Here is a 16214-nt window from a genome sequence, read left to right on the forward strand (position 1 = left end):
ACTATGGCTCATGACGTAACTGTTACATCAGGAGCTTTGGGAGTCCCCAGCCCTGGGGAACATGCTGATGTAACTATCCTCACACAACAGTCTAATGCACCAGTGTCTATGGCTCTGCCATGTACACGGGGGGATTAATGTGTATACCATTGCATGCTGAACTTGAAAGGGGTATGGCGTTTTCCGTAAATAAGTCATTCTTTTTATAATGAAAAGTTATGCAATTTTCCAATATACTTTATGTATCATTTCTGCAAAGGCAATAAACAAGTCTGCTTCTCCAGCCATTTTGACAGTTTCCACCTCAAGCCAGAGTGACTTTTAATAAACGCTAAAATTGCCTGAATTTCAGTTATTGGCCTCTGCTGTTATTATCTATTTTTAATCTTTATTTACAAGGTACAGTGTTGCCATGAACCTTTATAGTCTGCATCTCTTTTTCCTGCCATGGGTTAATGTGCCGAAAAATATTTCTGTGATTTGTAATTGGTAATTTTTTTTCATTACTTTTATTTTATTTTCCCCCCAGCTGGTCTTTGTTGCTCCTCTCTGTTTATTGCCAACTCAACGATACAGCAAAGGCAACAAAGTACAGTTATACAGTGTATTGCAAGCTTTAATGGTTTAATGGGCCTATTGCTATTTGTCTGTTTAATGGAGGCAAGCTTGAATATGGTTTGGGAAGGAACCCAGAAACATAGTAGTATTTAGATTGGAGGAGCTATAGCCAAGTGTTGTGTGCATCTGGCAAATTAATTTAACATTGAAATGTTGACCAGATGGGTTAGTGGTTTTTTTCCCTTGTTTACAAGGAAATTTGATCCTCTACTGCACTGTGGTTTAGTGATATGAACTCCACAATGCCGAGCGCCTTTCTCCTCTCAAATCAACCAATTATTTTTGCACTGGAAAGCTTTATACATTTAATAAGATTAGAATCAAAACTATAATATTATTATTATTATTATTATTATTATTATTATTATTATTATTATTATTATTATTATTATTATATGAGATGCCCGCCTGTTTTGGGGGTATGCTTTTTTTTCCCTTTGGTAGGTGATACACCTAAATTTAGATAGTTTAGTCCTGTTTACATAAACTGATCCTCCTTTTATTCCCAAATGTTAAAACAAATGGGGACTTGGTGTGTCCAGTGTAGAGTATTATCAATAAAAATAAATAATCTCTTATCCTATGTATGTTTGTTTTTTTATGCCTTAGATCAATAGGAAAATATTAGTCCACACTTTAAAAAAAAAAAAAGTCTTATCTTGGTAATAAAGTCTGGTCAGATAACTGATGCTTATTAAGGAGTCATTAGCCCAATGTACCCAGTCATGTATGGCTTTACTGGGGGCAATAAAGATAAAAGTGTTAGTGACAATTAAAATCTCTCATCAGCATAGACAGAGGGTTTTTCCAAATCACTATGAATAGTTGCCAGTCGGGACGTATGGTAATAATGGTGGTTTTGTGAATTAAGAGCATCAGCAAAGGATTGTAGAGGGTTTCAAGATGGACTAATAAATCAAAGCATATATTTTTTTGGGCAAAACATTTAGTTGTTTGTATGACTAACTTTACTTAAAACATGTGACTTTCTCGAGGCCATGCGGCCTCTAGAGAAAGCAGATTCGACAAGGGACATAGTGGCATGGCATTTGATTTTAGTGGTTGTCGGGGGGGGGGGGACACCTGCTGTAGCATATCCGGGGATCACCTGTCATTCCTGGAGGGAAGCTATGTCTGGACAGACGTTTCCTCTGCAGAGGCTACTAAGGTGGAGATGAAGAAACACTTGGTGGTCCCGACACAGTGTGACATGGTCAGCACTGATTGGACAGTGTTAGAGTGTGTAGGGACGTGCACCTTTGACAAGGAGAATGGTAACACCCACTGCCTAAGAAAAGATTCTCCAAAATGTATATTTCTTGGGGAATGCAAGTATTTATTAAAACAGACATGTCAGGAGAGCCGATAGATCCTCTTTAACAATCAGTGTCCTAAAGTGGAAAATATAAGAATCTTTGTCCAGTGGGTGGAAAACTGTTGTAACCCTGCTCAATAGAAAACACCTTCAAAACATGTATTTTTACATGAATCATTATCAAATGATGAAAGGACATTATGGGGAAAAATATCTTGTTATTATTAGAACCTAAAATTGGATAATTTGTAGTTCTGTTGGATGTGGCAGATCTGCATGTGGGAATTTTCTAGTTTGTCTCGAACATCACAATCTGAGAATGCAGATAAATTTAGCTTAGTAAGTAGAAAACGAATGCAATGTGAATTATTGACCCATTACGGATTATGATGCCTTAAAGAGAACCTTACATCTGCCCATACATGTGCAGCTGAGTGCAGCATGTAATGGGCAGGGCTGCACAAACCCTGGGGAACTTTAAAAAAAAATTGTCTACCATCCTCCGTCATTTAGATATCTGTGCCGTTATATTTGTCGCCCGATATTTAAATAACCCCCTGAACTGTCAATGGGGTGTGTAATAGCAAGGGGGCATGTTACTATGACTGTGACACTGTCCAATCAGCTCTGGACAGTGTTACAGCGAGACCTAGAGAGAGGAGAGAGTGCGCGCACACGCTCTCACTCTTCAGCTACCAAGATCGGTCTTCTGCCAAACTGGCAACGGGGCGTGCCTCTGCTACGGACAGTGCAAGAGCTGGAGAGAGGAGAGCGCGCATCCTCTCTTCAGCTTTTGCAAGAGATAAGTCTTTTACGTTGTCTACCGAACTGGCAAGGGGGCGTGTCACTGCTCTGTCCATAGCAGGGACACGCCCCCTTGCCAGTTCGGCAGAAGACTGATCTTGGTAGCTGAAGAGTGAGAGCGTGCGCGCTCTCCTCTCTCCAGGTCTCACTGTAACACTGTCCATATCTTATTGGACAGTGTCACAGCCATAGTAACACGCTCCCTTGCCATTACACGCCCTATTGACAGTTTAGGGGTTATTTAAATAATGGGCGCCAAATATAACGGCACCGATATCTAAATAACGGAGGATGTTAGATTTTTTTTTTAAAGTGCCCCAGGGTTTGTGCAGCCCTGCCCATTACATGCTGCGCTCAGCTGCACATATATGGGCAGGTGAAAGGTTCTCTTTAATAAGCTCACAATATTCGCATTACCGTGCTGTGCTTTTGAATTTCCTGTAACTATCTGGTTGAGAGGTTTTTATTTTTTTATTTCGACTTACAGCACATTAATGTTGAATAATGAACCCTATGTCCACAAAGGATTCTTCTTATCTATTCTCCTCTTTACACCTGTTAGTCACATTATACGTTACACATTGATGTGAAGATGCTATAACCAAATGGCAAGCGATTGGCAGGACTTGAGCAGCTAATGACAAAACACGAGTAGTAGCGTATGGCTTTGTTTGCCTTTCCTACAAACGGAATTTGACGATACCGAGCTTCTCTTGACAAGTATCAGCATTCTGTTTGCTAGCTGTGACAAATGTTCTCAGATTAAGCCTTTTTGAACAACCAATCACTTAAATCTCTATACAGATTTGTTTGCTTTTCTGGAACTGATTAAATGTTTAGCTGCGTACAAGAATAATAAATTCTGTTCTTCCCTAAAGGAACATTTCAAGCTGTGCTTGTTCTTCAAGCTATGCATTAATTTAGGAAGACTTTCAAATGAACATCATCTCAAAAAAGCATGTTCGGAAACCTTTATGTATAGTATTTATCTTACCACAGAGTTGTATTGCATGGTGTAATAGAGTGAAATATTGTTCTTGCCTGAATAGGTGACGATCACAGACAATGGATATCCTGCAAAGTCAACAAGTTGTCGGGTCATAGTCAAGGTTCTAGATGAGAATGACAATAAACCGTCCTTTCTGCAAAAATTTTACAAGATCCAGCTTCCTGAGAAAGAAAAGACAGAGCGGGAGAAAATCACCAAGAGGGATCCCCTCTACAGAGTAACTGCTGTAGATAAGGATGACGGTCCAAATGCAGAAATTTCTTACAGCATTGAGGATGGAGATGAGCATGGTAAATTTTTCATCGAACCTAAAACCGGGGTGGTTTCATCTAAAAAGTTCTCCGGAGCAGGCGAATATGATATTCTTACGGTGAGTTAAATTCTATTTTTGTAAGCTATATGGTTTATTAAACAATATGACACTGACTTAAAGAGGCTCTGTCACCAGATTTTGCAGCCCCTATCTGCTATTGCAGCAGATAGGCGCTGCAATGTAGATTACAGTAACGTTTTTATTTTTAAAAAACGAGCATTTTTGGCCAAGTTATGACCATTTTCGTATTTATGCAAATGAGGCTTGCAAAAGTACAACTGGGCGTGTTGAAAAGTAAAAGTACAACTGGGCGTGTATTATGTGCGTACATCGGGGCGTGTTTACTACTTTTACTAGCTGGGCGTTGTGTATAGAAGTGTCATCCACTTCTCTTCAGAACGCCCAGCTTCTGGCAGTGCAGCACTGTGACGTCACTCACAGGTCCTGCATCGTGTCGGCACCAGAGGCTACACTTGATTCTGCAGCAGCATCAGCATTTGCAGGTAAGTAGCTACATCGACTTACCTGCAAACGCCGATGCTGCTGCAGAATCATCTGAAGCCTCTGGTGCCGACACGATGCAGGACCTGTGAGTGACGTCACAGTGCTGCACTGCCAGAAGCTGGGCGTTGTGAAGAGAAGTGGATGATACTTCTCGTCAGAACGCCCAGCTAGTAAAAGTAGTAAACACGCCCCGATGTACGCACATAATACACGCCCACTTGTACTTTTACTTTTCAACACGCCCAGTTGTACTTTTGCAAGCCTCATTTGCATAAATACGAAAATGGTCATAACTTGGCCAAAAATGCTCGTTTTTAAAAAATAAAAACGTTACTGTAATCTACATTGCAGCGCCTATCTGCTGCAATAGCAGATAGGGGTTGCAAAATCTGGTGACAGAGCCTCTTTAAATATCAACATATTACACTATATATCTAAGAGAGTAATGTTTCATATATTGAGAAAATTACTTGTCTGGACCCTTGAGATTTTCTGTCCAGATTAAAATTGTATCCTGTTCATAAACTTTTTGAGTATTGAAGTTGAGTTTGAGCAAGACCTCTGACTTTTTCTTAATTTATCCCATGTTTTACTTTAGGTAAAGTTAAAGGATTTACTTAAAAGTGATTAAATGACATAATGTCTCACACACAGAGCATGTGTGATCACAATAACATTCATTTGAGAATACAAATAAGCTTTACACAGTCTACACCCAAATACTGTTAACAGACCTTTTAAAGGTGTTTTTTAGAAGGTTTTTTTTATAAATGGTAAAACTAGAAACATCCTAACTAGAGACCTAGTGCACACAGAATAACAGAACATGATAAACAGACCTCTAGGTGGCAACCTAGTGGACATGCCTAACCTTGTTAAATATTAAAGTAGGAAAAACTATAATGGAGAATCCATAAAGGAGGAAAGCAAGAAGGCAAGAGCATAAAAGAGGTAATAGTAATGGGGGATAGGATCCTGTGGAAAGGATGTCATTCCCTTTTATGAGTCATGTGAAGGTACAGTAAAGCCCCATAGAATTCTATAGGTGACATATTACGGCTCCATAATAAGCTCTAAGGATCCATTGTAAATTGTTATGCTGGGATGTGGATTTTCACCATTAGAGTATATTACCCAATGTGTCGGTTGAGCTGTACAATGTTAGGGAGCTATCACTGAACAGAAGATAGAAAAGCTCCAGTAGGACACCAGCAATTTATGCAACATAAATAATAATTACAGTTGTTTTATTGTTGCAGCTATTGATTTGTGCTCTTTTGATTTATATGCTTTATGTCTCACTTAAAGATTAAAGCTGTGGATAATGGGAGACCTCAGAAGTCATCCTCTACTCGACTGCATATAGAATGGATTTCAAAACCAGAACCATTAATGGAACCAATTTCTTTTGATGAAGAGGTTTACACCTTTACTGTGATGGAAAGTGATCCTGTTGCTCATATGATTGGCGTGATAACTGCACAACCTGTGGGTTCTCCATTGTGGTTTGACATTACCGGTAAGTATGTACAATTATTTCAAGTGCAAGTAATAGTCAATCTGGAAACCTGTCTTAATAGTACAATAGGACGATATGTTTATAGAGTTTAGAAAAAAGATTATCATCCAAAGAGGATTCGAACTAGAAGATGCCCCCTATTACATTGCTGTAAAATACAGTACTGGTAGTTTTATGTTACATCATTTAATGATTCAAAGACTATTTAAAGAAAAAAAGAGAAGATATATGTGATACTTTCAGCTGATATGAATACAAAAATGAGTAGTTGCTTAAAGAGCAATTACACCCTAAAAAATTCCTCTTTGCCATTTTCATTCCACATACAGACTGCCACCTGCTTTCTACAGCAGCTTGTAGTCAGCTATGGTGCGTCCAACTACAAAGAGAGCCATCGGAATTTTGAAAAGTCAAGAAAGAGAGAAAGGTCAAAGCAAAGCATTTTGGATAATGAGGGTTCTAGTCGCATTGTAGTGGTCCAGTGATTTTAGAAGCTTTATTGGAGTTTGAAGTTCTTTTGAGATCCTTTTGAGCTGGCAGTAATTATTTGCTTTGCAGTTTTAGGAAAATAATTCAGGTTTCCAGTTCCTAGTTTATTATGGACCAATTTTTATAAAAAAATAATACTGCCAGGCAACATGTTACTGATATATATTTTCACAATTATACTAGACTAAAGGAAAAGGTGTGACAAAAACAGAAGCAGACCTGTTGCGTTTTACTGATTTATATTAACCTTTAAAGCTTTAGGATGGACTGTAGTGGTAGAATTGTTTTTGTTTTTACGTTTTCCTCTAAAATGTCATTAATAAAAAGGAAATGATAACCTATATGTACTCCAAAAAGGTCCATATAGAAAACACTACTTGCCCTACAAAAAACAAAGCCTCATATAAAAATGTTAGAACCATTCAAATGCAGGGAGACCGTAAAAATTTTAATTAGGGAAAAGGGTCCTTTTACAACTGTGTGAATGTGCCCTTATTTAAAGCTACTGGTAAGGAAGCCAAATTATGGATGGGTCTTCTTGTATTTAATGTAAATCCTAAAAGCACTGACATGTTCATTAAGAATTGCCCAATGATAATAATAATAATCAAGAAGCTATGGTTGTTACAATGAGGCATAAGCTAATTTTCCTGTCCATAATTTTCTGTATGTCGGCATCACATAAGTATAGTCTATTGAATGAATCGTCCTATTAGGACAACCCCACTTTAGGGCATAAGGATGTCATAGAGAGGGCTCCATCGCTTGGATCTACCCTCTGAGCCAGGAGGGAAAGCCTCTATCAAGCAGCAATCTCCCGCTTACTGATAAATATTTTATGGACAACCATATTTAGATTGTAAGCTCTTATGGGCAGGGACCTCTCTTCCTATGTCTCATTGTTTGATAATTTGTTTTAATTATTTGTCATTTTACTTGTTAGTTACTTCCCCAATTGTAAAGCGCTATGGAATATGACGGCGCTATATAAAGATTATTAATTAAGATTATTATTATTTATCTAAATGGCCAATCTTTAATACTACAATTCCTCTGTAGATCCTTTTGCAGGGGAAATGATCAGGTGACGGACATTTCTCCTGGCAAAATCAGCTGTCAGGCCCACTTTAACTTTGTTGATGTGATGAGACATCATTGTAAAACAATAGACATACTGTAATGATGCTAATTTTAATTTCCACACATCTATATTGTTGTAAGTCTTCGTTATTGTGCCCTAGTAAGGCTCTGTTCACATTGCGTTTGAGCCCTTTGTCAGATATAAATGTAAGGAGTATTGCCGGACATACAGATGTAGCCTCCCTTACTTCCTCTCTAAGGGTTCGATCACATCTATATTTTGGTTTTCGGTTGTTCTGCTTTGTCAAAGAAGCAGAACAACGAAAACCCAGAGTCGCTCGATCCGTCGCATGACGGAAACCAACGGCGCCCGTTGCAACCCATTGAGTTTAATGGGTTCTGTCGGGTTTCCGTCATTTTGTCGTTAATTTTGGCGAAAAAAATAGTACAGCATGTGTGACAAAAACATCGGAATCTTCATGACACCAACATAACCCTAGATGTATGGCGCAAGATATTAAACAAACATGTAAAAAAAAAAACATATACCTCCGACTAATGCCATCCGCTGTCCATTGCCCATAGACCCCCATGTTAAGAAAACATATATGTTTAACGAATAATTTTTTACTGGATGGCTGTGATGGATGCCTTTTGATGGATGCCATCCGTCGCACATAGACTCCAATATCAAAACAATACTTTTTACTGGATGACGTGAGATTGTATTGAATTGGTATCTTGACACATTGTATAAATTAACGCAATTCAGGAAAAACTAAAGGTGGACACATCTGTATACCTCTGTCGGGAGAATAGGCATACAGTAACTTACATTGCCTGTAGGCTCCCATGTTGAAAAAAAAGGTTTCATTTTGCCTCTGCGTAGAAAAGCAAAGTAAACTACACTTTTCTATACAGCAAAGAAAATTGTCTACTATGAATACATGCCTGATAGGACACCCTTATCCTCTGTTTGGTTGCTGAGCCCTTATGGATACATTTGCCCTAGATGCCAGGAGCTTTTCCCTGGTATATAATCTAAACATGGCTCAAATGCAGTGTGAACAAAACCTTGAAAACATTTTTCTATTAAGTAGATACTGCCCAGTTGCTTTGTGCAATTAAAAACAAGTATCACTAACTTTGCGTATACTGACAACCTGTCATTGCTTTGCCGCTGACGCATTTCTAGCTGCTGATTCAAATTGAATACATTTTCAGTACGCAAACTAAAAGCACATGCAAAAGACACGGTTTATCCATTGACATGGTAATGTAGCTGAAGGCAGTGCTATAATGAAGGCTGAGCCTGAGGGTGTATGTGCAGCAATATAATGCACGTTCAAGGTTACCAACGTCCTCTTTTATTGCCTCTGTGAAATAAATTCCCCAGTGAATTTGCCAGCCAGGAAGTAAGATGCACAGATTTGGATTTTTTTGTTATGGTTTAGCATAGATTCCAGTCATATGTGATCTAATGGAAAGCTATGAGACACCCAGATTTTCTTCACATATTAATTCCCTAAGCTTTCTGAAAAGTATAATGGAGATGGAGGAACTTATGAGAAGAATTCAGGCTGTAATGTTATTTCATATAGTTTCTTCATTGAATCTTCTAAAAGGTAGAGGTGGCTCTATTAAATTATATAGTAATTGCACTTTTTTATTCTCACTCAAGATTTGTGTCACTGATTGGCGTTGACACGTGAAGCGGGCGGTAGGTGACTGCTGCTAATCGCTTCTGTCATAAACTGCCACCCCCTTTTTTGCCCTTTACTCTCACAGGACTATATTTGTGTGAGACTTAAGGTTATTTAATAGACCTCACTAGGAAAATTTGATTTCTAAAATAAGCGTAGAATTGACAGGTTCTACACTTTTGTTTTTCTAAATAAAGGGATATAGCAGCAGTCAAGCTTGTGCATTCTCTGCAGAGACTTGCTCAATGATTGGTTGATTCCAGGGCAGGGTCAGTGATGTCACAGCTGCTTTAATGACATGATGAAATTAAGCCTTATCTGTTTAGAATGGAGTTTTCTATGTTTGGTCATTACACATGCACATTTTATATCTAAGGCTGAATTCAGATGAACGTGGGGATACTCGGACGTGAAAAACGTTAGTTTTTCACGTCCGAGTTGCCCTTGTGTTGGTCCCGTTTTGACGGATCCCCATAAACTTGAGTCTATCAAGGGGATCCGTAAAAACGAAACAAAATAGGACATGTTCTATTTTTCAACAGACCCTTCATACGGTCCGTTTAAACAACGGCCGTGTGAACGGCCCCATTGAAAAACATGTGTCCGTGTGACGGCTATTATTTTAACGGCTGTCACATGGACGTATAACACGATCAACTGAATTCGGCCTAAGGTTAGTGGTTATGGGGGACTTATTTGTAGAGTATTGTTCCCTGTTGACTTTAAAGGGCATGAAATTTGTCTCCCACAAAATTAATTTGCTGATCTAGAATATTATATGTGTTATTCCCTTTCATTTTGTAATAATATGCTTTAAGATCAGGCAAGTTTAATGCAAATATTCTACTGTATATTTTTGCAGCATTTAATAACTAAAGGGAAAGTGTGAAGCCTGCTTTTAGATTCTCTCCTGATGTACATCCACATAAGCTATACACAAGGGCGTAGTTATAGAGGGTGATTGAAGGGCTGCTGTGTATGCAGATACACAGCAGCCAAGTGGTCAATCACCGGGGGGAGGTGGGGAAAGGCGGAGGGAGCGATCACTTCATGAATAAACTGGACTCAAAATTAGGAGTCCGATCTATTCCTTACAATATATTTTTTTGTGCTGTTTTGGCTAACAGGATAAACAGACCTGTCCCTGTAATATACTGCCCATACCTAGGATAGCATATTGAGGTGACCGGTTCGCTTGAACTGATTAGTTAAGTAATTATAGAATGTGAATAATAATAATAATCATAATTGGGCATTAATACCCTTCTCCATATTTTCCCATCTCCACTCTTGAGTTCTTATTTGTATGCATGTTTACATGTTCAGAAAAGGTTGCCCCATCCATCTGCTGATCCTCGACTTTGTTTTAATCCCTCCAGATGTTATACAATTATGCACAGTTTCAGAAAGATTTATCTGTTAACTGCTGTTTATACATTGCAAATATATGTTGCTGACTGTAATTACAATGCCGCAGTTAATGTGCGTTCATATATTTAATGCATTACCCAAGGATTTGAGACAAGTGCTTTTATCTTCTGATCTATGCGTGCCATGCCAGGGTTTCAGAAGAGTGAGCTCACAGGCTTGTGCCCTTCTGGTTGGAGATGCTGAATCCCCCGGCTTGTTCTGGCTGCCTAGTTTTCAGTTGAGCTTGGGAAGCCTTCCGCTGCATGCTGTCAGATGTTTCAGTATGTCTCACATCATGTCTCATATCACCTGTCATTAAACTTTACGTTGTGATACAGAGCGGTTCCCATCTGGACTCTGAATCAATAAGGTGTAACAGCAGAAAAGACGTGGAGACATTGACTGTATGACTGATGTAAACTGCAACATTTTATAGAAACTAATTAATAAATTAATACAATATTGATTCCGAGATGTAGAGCATTAAAGGAGTTGTATGAAATAATAATAAAAACATGGCTGCTTTATTCCAGAAACGGCACCACTTTTGTACATGGGTTGTGTGTGGTATTGAGACCTCAGACCCAAACACAGCATATAGACCACTTTTTATGGAAGAAAACATCCTTGTTTTCCTAATCTCATACAACCCCTTTAACCAGGAAGCTCTAGTTCCTCTTAGCTAGGGAAGTGCTGCTAGTTATTTACTTGAGAGGGGACACGATGTACGAGAATTTAAATAGTAAGATGGATATTGAAATACATTATGATTATCATCAGTAAGAATATTAGCTCTGTTCTGTAATATTTCCCATGTCTATGGTTGAAGACTACTTCACTATCCGCTTCAGCCCATCACTGGTCCACCCCCGACCCCTAAAAACCTTGAATACGGTCACAGCTCGGTTATACAATACACTGACACATCTGCTAGTTGATTCTGAATTCTCTTGTATACAATAACACTATTCTTTTCCTAGCCAGCCATTTTGACTCTCCCATGTTTTTCTGTGTCTATTCTGTCTTTACTATGAGTGCTGCCAGGAGATGACCAATCTAATGAAGTATTTTACATCCTTCAGATGGCTTGTGACCTGAGCTGTGTAGCAGAAGGTATCTGCTACAATGGGACATCCTTTCTTCCATAGTTGTGTTCTAGACCCATTATTGCAAATGACGCGTGTTTTGAATTCTTTGCTTGTATTTTGTCACATTACCGGAGCCCCAAGCTTAGCTTAAGAACTTTGTATGTATTACCGTTGTGCGTGTTCAAGGGAAAATTTCTGTTCTTTATCACTGGCTTCCTGAAGGATTGATATTGGAGTAATTAGGGCCTAAGCATTGGCTGGTGGCTATCATTTTATGACAGCTAATTATAAAATTGTGGTAGTCTTCAATCTAAAAGTCATATGAGCTGTCTGCGGAGAAATGCAATTTGATTTGACAAAATAGTCGTGTCTAAATCTGCATAACACACAAAGTCGTTATATTCTTAATGGCTTTTGATGGCTATGAACATGATGCTAATGGGGACTCATTAAATGTGACTGCAGATAACAACCTACTGCCATATGTAGCCTGCCCATTCACTTACCCGTGGACTGATTCTCAAGATACTCCTTTATCAATTTGGTTCACTTTGTAATTTGTATGATGTATTAGTCTAGAGGTAGGCAGCCTGTTGCTCTCTCTGTATTGTTTTGCTAAAAGTCCTAGAAGAATAATGTTGGGGTGGTGGTCAGGACGAGCAGAGTGAGCCACATGTTGTCTACACTTAGAGCTCACCAGTTATATTCATATTCTGTGGAAATGCAGATCTTACCATAGAGTTGTATGTTACCTTTTTTTTTAATTATTATTATGTATGCCGTGTACGTACATGTCACTATTCTTGTCTGTAATCCACTGTGGTGTTTCTACGTCTCACTTTCCATTCACACTCTTCTGTTGTAGCGTGGCCTCCGGTCATCTTCTGCTCTCACTGCCTCTACACTATGTACAAACAGTTATTTGTAAAGTTTTCCCTCATTCTAACCAGGTGGAAACTACGACAGCAGGTTTGATGTGGACAAGGGCACTGGAACCATCATTGTTGCAAGACCTCTCGATGCAGAACAGAAATCTAATTACAACTTGACAGTGGAGGCAACAGATGGGACAAGATCTATCAGCACACAGGTAATTGAATTGCTAATGACGTGTTTAAAAAGAATTTCTTTTGTATGCTTGTGGCTGCCGAACATATTTTGTTTACTAAATGAACTTAAAATTGCTTTGCCTGAAATTCTACCTTATGGTAGCAGCTGGAAGAGTTAATATACAATGGATAGATATGACTGTGAAGAAAATGCATCAGCAAAGTTTGATTCCCATCAAATACACTAAGGAAGCAATTTAAAGGTAACAAAGCACAGTGATCTCGGAGGACAGCAACAGTTCAAAAGACTCATAGAAAAATATTAACTGTTCACTGCTAGAATGAATTGGCACTGGGCTTATACCAGCATCGGTGGGTAGAAAATCTCAAAGGTAAATAGTCTAGTAGAGTGCTCGGTCTGTTCCTATCCACAGAGATTAAGTGTTTTTATTATGTAGCTCAAGGTAGGTATACATATTCAAGTGAGAATGAGTTTCCTTATAGATAATAGTTTTTGTTTGTGGCTTATTTTTTTAAATCTTTTTGCTTAAATTGGAGCCCGTAAATGGAATATAATTGGAACCAATCCGATTTCTTTTAACCTTCCACTTTTCATTTTCTTTGATAAATTTGCCCGGTATTTTTGGTCAGCGTTGGATTTGACATTCGCAAAGAGATTCCATGCAGGGCATATTCTGATGTATTCGAATGGGATTTGGGTTTTGAGATCCTAAAAATATATATATAGATATAAATATAAAAATAGATATACAGAATCCATCCTTTCACAAGTGTGAACGGTCTGGTAATGTATTTCAAATTCCCTGCCGCAGCCCTTCAGGGATTGTAAACCTATTACAGTCTGCCATAATCTCCACAGTATATAATAACAATAGTAAAGGGTAATGTAAAATTGCAGCCTGTATTCGACTGAAAGACCCAACTAAGCATCGGTAAAGCTTTTTGAAACTCCCTGCAACCCTTGACGTTATTATTGCATAGTCTAATCCTTGGCGTCCAACTGCTGGAACACCAAGAATGGGGATGTTCGTTCCTGTTCCAGCCAAGAAGTGACTGTAGATATAGGAACAGCTGACTGAGCACAGTCGGGTGTTATATATCTCCTATTTTCCTTAGAGATCACTAGATCTATCAGTGAATGTTGCTGTTAATATTAGCTTAGAGATTGTTGATTTCCAAAGAAGAGGCTGAAGGGACTTTGTGTGTACAAGTTGACCTTCCTGCAGACTTGCCGTAGACTTGAACAGGACTGCAATACTCATGTCATCTCTGGTGTCTCTAGCGTAAGTGGCTCTCTTCTGGGATAGAGTATCGTGCCCTTTATAAAACAAGTTAACTAATTAGATCAAGGGTATTGCATTAATTTACTAAGTTGCTTGACTAGGTTCTATTCAGTCAAGCGATATTCACATCTGGATGCTGTCTGACAGCAAATAAACTGAACACTGACCCGTTAAAATCAATTGGCCGTTTCACATATTTGATTTACGACACGAACTATAGAAAATCGCACTAGGCGCTACTTTGGTCCAATTCTCGCGTTAGACTCAAGTCAATGGCTCTGTGAAAAAAATCTGTCAGCACACGAGTGCGGTTTGTTTTTCACGAATGGGGATGTTTTTTTGACAGACGTTAAAAACTGAAACTCGGAACGCACTATGACACAATAATGATTCAACTTTGATGTCAAATCACCAGTTTCTCTCTGATAAAACACAAATGAGTTTTACAACGCTCGTCTGAATACAGCATTCATGTGGTCATTTAGCAATGAGATAAAAATGAAACAAAATTGGGACACGCCAGTGTAAAGTGTCCCATGTGTAAATGAAAGTTTGTCAATGATTACTTGAAAACATTTTTTCCAGATACATTTTTTTGCCGGGCTTGTAACCTTTTGATTTTATTTATTGTGAGAACACTTTAGCAATCTGACATCCCTCAGTGATTTTACTTCTTTTGCTTGCGAGACTTCATTCTCTTTTCCTGTAATTCAGGGATATCTCTGTATGCGTTTCGCAGCCCATGGAGAGATGCCTGTTCTGCCCCGGCCTTCCCTAGCTAAATTTAACATTTCTGCCACAGCATCCAAAACAAAAGCACATCTTTTAAAACATTTCTGTTCTGTTGTGTAATTCCCCTGCTAGATTGTCCTCAGCATTTTGAGTTATTTGTACAAACCTGTGAAGAGCAGTATGAAGGCTGAGATGAACTAACTACAGAAGATCATGGAGGGTTACTAGAGCGATTTTCAGCAGAAAAGACGATATACGCAGTTCTCTTTCTAAAGCTACAGTTTGTATGATAAATTATATAGTTCCTGCCCACAGGAAAGCTGTAATTGCAATTTCACTTGTTGGAATGGATTGACTACTTGACCTTTGACTCAATGATCTTTAAAATACTTACTCAATCCAGCCCCTACCTCCTCCCGTATTTGGAGGCTTGTATATAGGAAATGTATCAAATGTCCTTATTCCATGAAATGCAGAATATTTAGCTTTATAAATGGATGGCAGGAGGGGGATAGGGAGGATATACCTAAAGTCAAAGATAAGGAGTTATGGCAGAGAACCCTTCTCAGTCCTTTAACCCCTTAATGACCAGCCTATTTTAAACCTTAATGACCAAGCCATTTTTTAAGTTTTTCCATCGTCGCATTCCAAGAGCTACAACCTTTTTATTTTTGCGTCGACATAGCTGTATAAGGTCTTGTTTTTTGCGGGACAAGTTGTATTTTTTAATAGCACCATTTTGTGGGATATATTATTTATTGATTAACTTTTATTAACTTTAATTTGGGAGGAAATAGAAAAAAACCTGAAATTTCACCACTCTTTTTCGCGTCTTAAATCTACGCCATTTACCGTGTAGTATAAATAACACAATAACTTTATTCAGCGGGTTGTTACGATTGCAACGATACCAAATTTGTATAGTTTTTGTATGTTTTACCACTTTTACACAGTAAAAACGCTTTTTTTTTCAAAATGATTTGTTTTTGTGTCTCCATATTTTAAGAGCCGTAAAGTTTTTATTTTTTCGCCGATGCGGTTGTATGAGGGCTTTTTTTTTGCGGGACGACTTGTAGTTTTTATTGGTACCATTTTGGAGTAGATACGACTTTTTTATCACTTTTTGTTACATTTTTTTTAAAGTCAGTATTCACAGAAAACAGCAATTTTTCCATAGTTTTTTATTACATTTTTTACGGCGTTCACCGTGCGGGTTAAATAATGTAATAGATTTATAGTCGGGGTCGTTACGGACGCGGCGATACCAAATATGTGTA

At 38.4% G+C, this 16214-nt stretch overlaps 1 protein-coding gene across 8 annotated transcripts in view; it reads left to right on the forward strand.

The window, feature by feature from the left end:
* Window positions 1-16214, forward strand: part of FAT1 (FAT atypical cadherin 1) — a 221028-nt gene that overhangs the window by 130633 nt on the left and 74181 nt on the right. For 5 of the 8 annotated variants that reach the window (XR_012883011.1, XM_075860151.1, XM_075860153.1 and 2 more), the window contains exons 5-8: window positions 3787-4116; window positions 5872-6082; window positions 11809-11877; window positions 12803-12942. Coding sequence is in view for 7 of the 8 variants with exons in the window: in XM_075860151.1 (XP_075716266.1) it covers window positions 3787-4116; window positions 5872-6082; window positions 11809-11877; window positions 12803-12942 (750 nt within the window). In the remaining variant the exon portion in view is untranslated. The remainder of the gene's footprint in view (window positions 1-3786; window positions 4117-5871; window positions 6083-11808; window positions 11878-12802; window positions 12943-16214) is intronic. The other 3 variants (XM_075860154.1, XM_075860156.1, XM_075860157.1) reach the window with 1 other exon arrangement.

Source organism: Rhinoderma darwinii, chromosome 1 (assembly GCF_050947455.1).
Source record: "Rhinoderma darwinii isolate aRhiDar2 chromosome 1, aRhiDar2.hap1, whole genome shotgun sequence".
NCBI classification, from domain to species: Eukaryota; Metazoa; Chordata; class Amphibia; order Anura; family Rhinodermatidae; genus Rhinoderma; species Rhinoderma darwinii.